The sequence below is a fragment of the Leuciscus leuciscus genome, assembly GCF_965113295.1.
Source record: "Leuciscus leuciscus genome assembly, contig: HAP1_SCAFFOLD_473, whole genome shotgun sequence".
NCBI lineage: Eukaryota > Metazoa > Chordata > Actinopteri > Cypriniformes > Leuciscidae > Leuciscus > Leuciscus leuciscus.
This window is the reverse complement of record NW_028118266.1, coordinates 10,780-19,663: the sequence shown is the minus strand read 5'-3', so window position 1 is coordinate 19,663 and position 8,884 is coordinate 10,780. Positions and strand designations below refer to the sequence as shown.

At 40.8% G+C, this 8,884-nt stretch overlaps 1 protein-coding gene across 1 annotated transcript; it reads right to left on the bottom strand.

Moving 5' to 3' along the window:
- Positions 1–598: 598 nt before the first annotated feature.
- LOC309491719 (ephrin type-A receptor 7-like) lies at positions 599–8,327 on the bottom strand (the record flags this gene model as incomplete). The annotated part of the gene is made up of 3 exons (XM_082190754.1): positions 599–946; positions 6,874–7,029; positions 8,213–8,327. Coding segments are annotated over 3 exons (619 nt in total), but the record flags the coding sequence as incomplete, so codon positions are not given.
- Positions 8,328–8,884: the final 557 nt, after the last annotated feature.

Here is an 8,884-nt window from a genome sequence, read left to right as displayed (position 1 = left end):
TATGAATGCCTGGCTGAAGAGATGCGAATTTAATCTAGTTTTAAACTGGGAGAGCGAGTCTGAGCAACGAACAGTATCAGGAAGACTATTCCAGAGTTTTGGAGCCAAATGTGAAAATGCTCTCCCTCCTTTGGTGGTTCTGGATATCCTAGGTATGACCAAAAGCCTTGAATTTAGTGATCTTAAAGAGCGCGATGGATTATAGGGCGATAGAAGATCCGTTAAATAGACTGGAGCTAAGCCGTTTGTTTCAGTGAGAGTGTGTTTCAGTGAGAGTGTGTTTCAGTGAGTGTGTGTTTCAGTGAGTGTGTGTTTCAGAGAGTGTGTTTCAGTGAGTGTGTGTTTAAGTGTGTGTGAATGCTGTACCTTGCAGGCTGGTGGACATGTCGACCTGTGTGTGTTTAAGTGTGTGTGAATGCTGTACCAGGCAGGCTGGTGGACACGTTGACCTGTGTGTGTTTAAGTGTGTGTGAATGCTGTACCTTGCAGGCTGGTGGACATGTCGACCTGTGTGTGTTTAAGTGTGTGTGAATGCTGTACCAGGCAGGCTGGTGGACACGTTGACCTGTGTGTGTTTAAGTATGTGTGAATGCTGTACCTGGCAGGCTGGTGGACACGTTGACCTGTGTGTAGAAGCGTTTGTTGGGCAGCAGCTCTGAGACGCCGTTGCGAGCCTCGACGCTGAAGGAGTAGTTGGAGTTGGGCAGCAGGTTCACGAGGGTCACGGTTCTCTCGGTCAGGCCGCTCTGCTGCGGGACAAAGCCCACGCTGGATCCACACGCCTCACACTGGACCCTCGGGGCCCTCGGGGGCCCGACACACCGACGGCAGCCCACGCTGTAGCTCAGGTCCCCGCGGCCCCCAGAGTCACTGGGACCGGCCCAGTCCAGCACCAGCGTCGACTGTTTCAGTGTGAAGACCAGATCCCGAGGAGGAGACGGAGGACCTGCGGGACGAGATTTCAGTGAATAAAGGAATAACTTGTTGAGCTTGATTACAATAAAAATACTGAAATGTTCATTACCAGCAAAAATGTTGAGATTAGGTGAGATTAAAGAGACTGTATTGAAGGAGTGGATTCTGGAATCTAATGAGTGATTTTTCCTTCTAAATATCACATGAGTTGAATGACTTCTCTAGGCTTATGAGATTTTACTTAGTTATAGAAGTTACCAGTGTGATTACTGAAATGTTCTGTGTTAAACATCTGAGAGGTGACTGAGGGTCTGACCCATGCTAGGAATACAGTAACAGCGCTTGCTCATTCAGCCCGGCTTCCAGAAATGAAATATGGACTCGCTTTGTTTGAGAAAGGTCTTCAACATGTTAAAATATATATAAATATATCTGTTCTTATTAGTTGAAAATTATTTATTAGGTGAAAAAAGAGATTGTATCCTACTAGCACAAGATCATGATGATTGGAAATGCTTTGGCAATACATTGAAAAAAATGTCATGCCAATAAAGCACATTTTGAATTGAATTGAATTGATTAGTGCGCATTAAATGATGCTTGTTGAGCTTGATTACAATAAAAATGCTGAAATGTTCATTACCACCAAAAAAAGAAAAAGAAAAAGATACTCTAATTAACATGACGATAATTACCCCTCAATGAACTAATTATTTTAAATAATTTAACCCAATTAGATACAACTGGGTGAAGCTTAACAGAGCTTGAGGCTTAAAATCACTTGAGAGGAAATGAACGCAGGCCATGGAAGAGAGAGAGAGAGAGAGAGAGAGAGAGAGAGAGAGGATTTGTTTTGCCTGTGTGTTTGAGTGTGTGTGCACGTGAGTGTGTGTGTGTGAGAGAGAGAGAGAGAGAGAGAGAGAGAGAGAGAGAGAGAGAATTTGTTTTGCCTGTGTGTTTGAGTGTGTGTGCACGTGAGTGTGTGTGTGTGTGTGTGAGAGAGAGAGAGAGAGAGAGAGAGAGAGAGAGAGAGAGAATTTGTTTTGCCTGTGTGTTTGAGTGTGTGTGCACGTGAGTGTGTGTGTGAGAAAGAGAGATGTGTTCAAGACTGCACTGAAAAGAAATTGGTTCAGAAAACAAATATTTTAGAATTTGCTAATACATTTCTCAAACAACCAATAGCAAGGTACATTTTGAATTAATTGTGAAATCTGGAAGACGAAAATTTGAAATAAGTATTTTCCTGTAAAATGTACTCCAATCATTTTTTGTTTTATTTACAACTTAGATTTTTTTTTACAGAGTAACATCTACAAACGGGCAAAACTGTGTTTAAAAATGTTAACTAAATTCAGACAATTGCTTGATAAAAATCACCATATGAATACTTTTGGCTACTTTCATAATATACTTGAATAAACTTTTTATATCCACAGTTGAGCGTGCAGATTTCAAAAGGATATCCAGTGTAATTTACACAGGAACACTGGAAACCAGCTCAGGAACTGGAACACAGCAGCTAGAGTCCATCACTGCTCATGAACTCGTTTCTCAGACTCTAGGATGAGTTTGTGATGAACAGCAGTGATTTCAAGATCAGATCAAGGACAGTTCAGAACTAGAACTGCATGTGTGAGTTTCTGCATTCACAACAACTTCTTCCAGAAGCCTCGACTGATTTATGGAGAACGGTGTGGGCAGAATGAATGAGTCTCTTATCTAATAAAGAGAGAGAGAGAGAGAGAGAGAGAGAGAGAGAGAGAGAGATCGGATGCATTAATTGCTGCTGTTCTGTAGATGTTCTGTTGACTCGGGTCTATAATGTTGTCTGTCAAACAAGAATCTTTCAGCAGCAGAAGACATTTAAATGTCACCAGAGCTTTAGCTCAGACCAGGAGCGCTACAGGTGCAGACGCTGCCCTCACACACACACACACACACACACACACACACACACACACACACTCTCGCACTCACTCTCGCACTCACTCTCACACTCACTCTCACACTCACCCTCACACTCACACTCACACTCACACTCTCACTCTCACTCTCACTCTCACTCTCACTCTCACTCTCACTCTCACACTCACACTCACACTCACTCACTCACTCACTTTCACACTCAATCTCAATCTCACTCACTCACTCACTCACTCACTCACTCACTCACTCACTCACTCACTCACTCACTCACTCACTCACTCACTCACTCACTCACTCACTCACTCACTCACTCACTCACTCACTCACTCACTCACACACACACACACACACACACACACACACACACACTCAATCTCACTCTCAATCTCAATCTCACACTCACACTCACTCTCACTCTCACACACTCACTCTCACACACTCACTCTCTCACTCTCACACCCACTCTCACTCTCACACCCACTCTCACACTCTCACACTCACTCTCAATCTCAATCTCAATCTCACACTCACTCTCACACACTCACAATCTCACTCTCTCACTCTCACACTCACTCTCACACCCACTCTCTCACTCTCACACTCTCACACTCACTCTCACACAGGTTCCAGTTTGACATATACTAATTCAAGCTTAAAGGGGTCATATAATGGTACATGCACTTTTACAAGTTGACTGTACTGAAATGTGTGTTGGCAGTGCCTGTACACAACCATCATAAAATGATAAAAATCCATACAGTGTAAATCATATAAATCTTCTTATATGTTTTCCCCTCTCTCAAATCAAGCCGTTCGACCGTGTGACGTCACACGGTCGGACGCCCCTCCCACGATTGTTGATTGACAGCAGCGTTTCAACACAGACCCGCCCTCGCTCGTGAGCGAGCTGTCAATCATAGTCCGCGCGTCATTGTTGATACGCTGGAGCACTGTCTATGAGCAGAATGGCATCTAAGCGATTGTGGTGTTCTGTTCTTGGGTGTAATAAGGAACACAGCATCATTTTGATGTTCCTAAATCCGAACCGCTGAAGACGCAGTGGCTGAGTTTGTTTTTGAAGAGAATATTCCCCACGATCAACGTCAATGCTTTCATGTTTGCACGAATCATTTCACACACTAGACTGCTTTACAAACGAGGGTCAGTATAAAGCTGGTTTTGCTAAGAAGCTGCTCCTGAAAAAAGTATCGGTACCAACTATTCGTGTTCCTGCTGCACCTCCAGAAGAACTGAAGTGAGTGTAACGTTTTATTGACCTTTATATTAATCTTTATATTAATCTTTGCAAATCGCTAGCACGCTTCATGATGAATGCGGCTAAGGTTTACACTCAGGGTACATTACGGCATGTAATTACTTGCTATGTACAACGTTCTCAATATAATTCATAATCCCAAGTTTATAATGAACAACGTGTTATGGTTATTGTGTTACAAACGGTGTACGCACAGAACAGAGGGGCAGTAGCCTGGTTAAAACCATACCATTCTCAGTAGTAAAATACTATCTCAGAAGAGCAAATCTAAATTTGCTGGAAGTTTGTCTGGGTTTTCCCAGGCTAGAGGGGCGGGGTGAGCAAAGCTCATTATCATTTAAAGACACATGCACTTAAACGGCGTGCTGAAAACAGAGCTGTTTTTGACCAGGTAAAATGAGTGTTCTCTTACAATACTAATGCACATTTTTAATTAAAGTATATTACAAACTTTTAATTTAGACCCTAAAGAATCATATTAGCTTGTACAAAAATGGCATTATATGACCCCTTTAATATACTCTCGTTCATAGAGATGTTTAGATGGATGCCGAGGTCAGGTAGAATCTGCAATCTCTGACCCAGATTGTTTGCTGGCTGCAATACGCTGTGTATTCCATCAACTGGCAACCCGGGGTGTGGAAACACTATTGGCTGAACTGGCAGTGGGCGGAGTCACACAGACCAAAACAAACACACATTCCAACGGAAACACACATTTCAAAGTAAGATATCAGGCTATAGAAGTTTTTCTTCTATGTGTGTTTTTCAGAGAAACGAGTATGTGAACTTAACATGTTTCCTAAATATCTGCAAACATATTATGGTATTTTTATGCTTTAGAAGAGTAAAAAACTTACAAACAGCACCTTTAATGAAACAAGAATAGTCAAATAAATAATTTAATTAATTAATAATAATAATTTCTGGTGCATGCGTTTAGTTTTCATTTTGAGATCAAGGTGATTGAAGAGAGCCGTGTGTCTCATAAATGCAGCAGATAATAATGAAAGTGTAATACAACCGCTGAAGCATGAGTGTGTGTGTGTGTGTGTGTGTGTGTGTGTGTGTGTGTGTGTGTGTGGAGAATAATTTAAGTGCAAGAAGCATTGTTTTATTAAAGGCTCTGAAGGATTATGCAACGGGGTCCACGTGTGGCCATGAGCGCTGGGAACAGCTGCAGTCAGGATATATCACCACACACACACACACACACACACACACACACACACACACACACACACACACACACACACACACACACACACACTCTCTCTCTCTCTCATACACACACAGGCATCCACTTAATGTCTCCTCCTTTCAATTCTGTCAATTTACAGACTCTTTCTGCATTACAGACATTCCTCTCTCTCTCTCTCTCTCTCTCTCTCTCTCTCTCTCTCTCTTCTCTCTCTCCCTCTCATAAACTGTAGGCTTGTGCTCATAAGAGTGACTGTAGAATCTATAATTAACACTATCACAGGCTCTTTCTCTGCTTTCTATACCAGCAGCCTAATCAATACAGTACGGTGTGAATAAAAGTCCTAAGCAGTCAGAGACTCATTCAGCCCAGAATAAACAGCTGGTCACACAAGAACTGAAAGGTTAAGTGTGTGATTTCTGTAGCACTAAAGCCACTAAACAAAACTGCGAAAAAGAATGATTCTTCTGGAAATGGTTTTTCATTGGTCAGCACACATTAGCCCCGCCCCTAAACTCACACCATTGGCTGAGCTGATGCTGCTGTGCTCCTTTTCAGTGGAATCCACATAATCTAATCCAATAATGGATAATAATTCTCTAGCACATTAAGGCAGAATAGGATAAAATATTTTAACAGCAAAAAGTTACATGCTTTAAATGAAAGCATATGTAATATATATAAATATAATATATACCTGTGTATATAATATTATATTTAACTTATATTTAACTTTTTTGTTAAATGTTCGTGTGTCGGTCAAAAATGACCGGAATATATATTTTTATTTCAATGAAACTAATATACTATATTTTAGTTCGATAATGTTTTTTATTTAATATTTTGTATTTTTAGGGAATTTTATGGTACTAAATTATTTTTGTGCTGTATTTATAATCCATTTATTCACTTTTTGAGCATAGACCTAAAAATTAAATTTCCAACTTAAACTGTGGTAGATCTTGAATGCTTTAGATCGACAGACTGAAGTTTGATCTCTTTTTAAAGACGACACTTGGCAGATTATTGCTGAAGTGAAGAAAGTTTCAAAAAGTGAACTTAAAAAAAGTTACAGAATTTTACGTTTATTGTTATGAAAAATTAATTTACTATTTTACATTTTTATATGAAATATATATTTTCAAAAACATGTTTTACTCTAAAACTGTGAGAAAATCAAAGCCATAAATCTGAGTAAAAAATTTGAGCCTGATATCTCAAAAAATAATATCTTTCAGTGAGAGTGTGTTCGGCTGCAGTACCAAACGCTTCCACTAGAGGAAATTCGTCTCCTTTTCATTTAGAATGCGCTCATCTCTGACCGCGAGGAGCACAAGTGTGACTATTTTTTACAGGACCATTTAACCTGTTCCAATCATGTCCATGGTTTTTGTGTGTTCACACAAGTGCCAAAACCTTTACCAAGTTTCGTACCATTCCGATGAAGAATTATATATATCTTTTTAAACGACTGTACATTTTGTCGAAGAGCACCAGTCATTGGGACTGGCTCTGGGACACTGATGCACACATAAGCATTGACATGCAGTCTTACGAGTGCAGGGTGCGGACGGAGGGTCCAGCGGGGTCCTGAAGTGATCGTCCTCACACACACACACCACAGAGCCTTCTTCGTCAGACTTGCTGTTCGCTGGACACGGGAAACACTCCTGCTGTCGAGAAGACATCTTATACGTGCCCGGAGGACAGGCTGGAGAGAGAAACACACAGAGCCGTCACAACAAAACCTGGAGCTCATAGAAGAACTCAATGCAGGCCTGAAAAATGGCATCACTTATAACCTGAGGCCAGAACAGGTTAGATGGCTTCAGACCTTATTAGCCAACATGAAAAAGAACCACATGGGAGCTAATACGCTAGTGGAGAACTGAGCCTCCGGTCACTAAAGCCTTTCTAACTAATGAGGTTTATATTACACATGATTAAGGGGCTATTGGTTGCCTTTCCGAACAGTAAGTGATGGAAGCTCACACTCGTGAAATAGCCGAGGAGACACTCGTGCAACAATGAAACACAAAGTTCAATATGGCCACTGTAGGAAAGAAAAGTAAGTCTTGCATCGTAGTGAGTGTAAGGATGTGTAACTCAATCATCTCACTGATAAAGAGATGGTTCACTTGACCAAACTTAAAAAATTAAAAAGTATATAATTACAATTTGTCTGTTGCTTGCAAAACAATATTAATAATAATAAAAAAAAAAACTCTGCATATAATGGAGAAAGTTGCATTTTAGAACCAGATGGTGTGGTTACAGCCTCTACCAGCAGGGTCTAACCAGATCATGCTAACTGGGTTATGCTATATAAAAGGTGCAATACTTGCATGCAAATTGTCCGAGGTCATTGTCAAGGTGGATGTTGAGAGTATCATTTATAAATCCTTACACTCAGCAACATCCATCCATTCATTTGCCAATCCCCCAATTTCATTTTGAGTCATTATACAATCCCTTCATCATTGCCTCAATGCACTGACAGGATCATAAAAACAACTCTCTGGAAAACATGCCGTGAATATGCACATGGATACACAGAGATGCACACACGCACACAAAGTGACCCAAGCAGCAAACACACACACACACACACACACACACACACACACACACACACACACACACACACACACACACACACACACACACACACACACACACACACACACACACACACACACACACTCCTGTTTTCCAGCGGGGCAAGCAAAATCCGATAGACAATGGGAAAAACACCAAATGGAATATGGAATATAAAAGCACACATAATTCAAAACACAGATACACACCAAAACACAAGCACGTCTCAGCGTATGAAATGTGAAAGCGAAGCTCATGGCTTGTCAAGTTAATTCCTGCAAACAGCTCTGACAGACCTGTGTTTGCTTTTGCTGCTGTCTTTACAACTCGACTGTAATGTGTTTCTGCCGGAGGACTGTGGCCAAAACAGCTGAAGCCAAACACACTGAAGGGAATGAGATCACAACCCATATCTGCTGACATTACACACAAATCCCAGGGTCTCGAAATTAATTGTCCAATCCCACAACAGACCAGCTGGCTAAATGTGGATCAATCATCTGATGTGACATCAGCAGGGGTTGATTAACAGAAACCAGTGAGATGATTGGCTCTATTCTGCCATGAGGAACTATAATGCAGATGGAGCGAAATCTAGAACCAAGATTCTAAATATCGAAAGGGAAAGGAGGCGGTGGATTAAGTTTTCAGATGTCGGAGGTACAGCATATACAAGCTAGCCATTTTTTAGGAAATTCTCTGCCTAATTTTATGTCTGGTTTTATTATCTGAAATTATGCATCATTTTAACTCTAATGGAGAACAAACAAATCATTTAAATTTGTTCATTTAGCAGGCCCTTTTATCCAAAGCAACTTACAAATGAGACTAATAGAAACAGAAGCATTTAATTCAAGACAGAACACAACACAGGTAGTGCGACCGCAACAAAGATTAAAATATTTCTGCAGGAAATATTTGCTTTTGCAATAACAAAACAAAAACAATACTGGAAATAAAATCTGAAG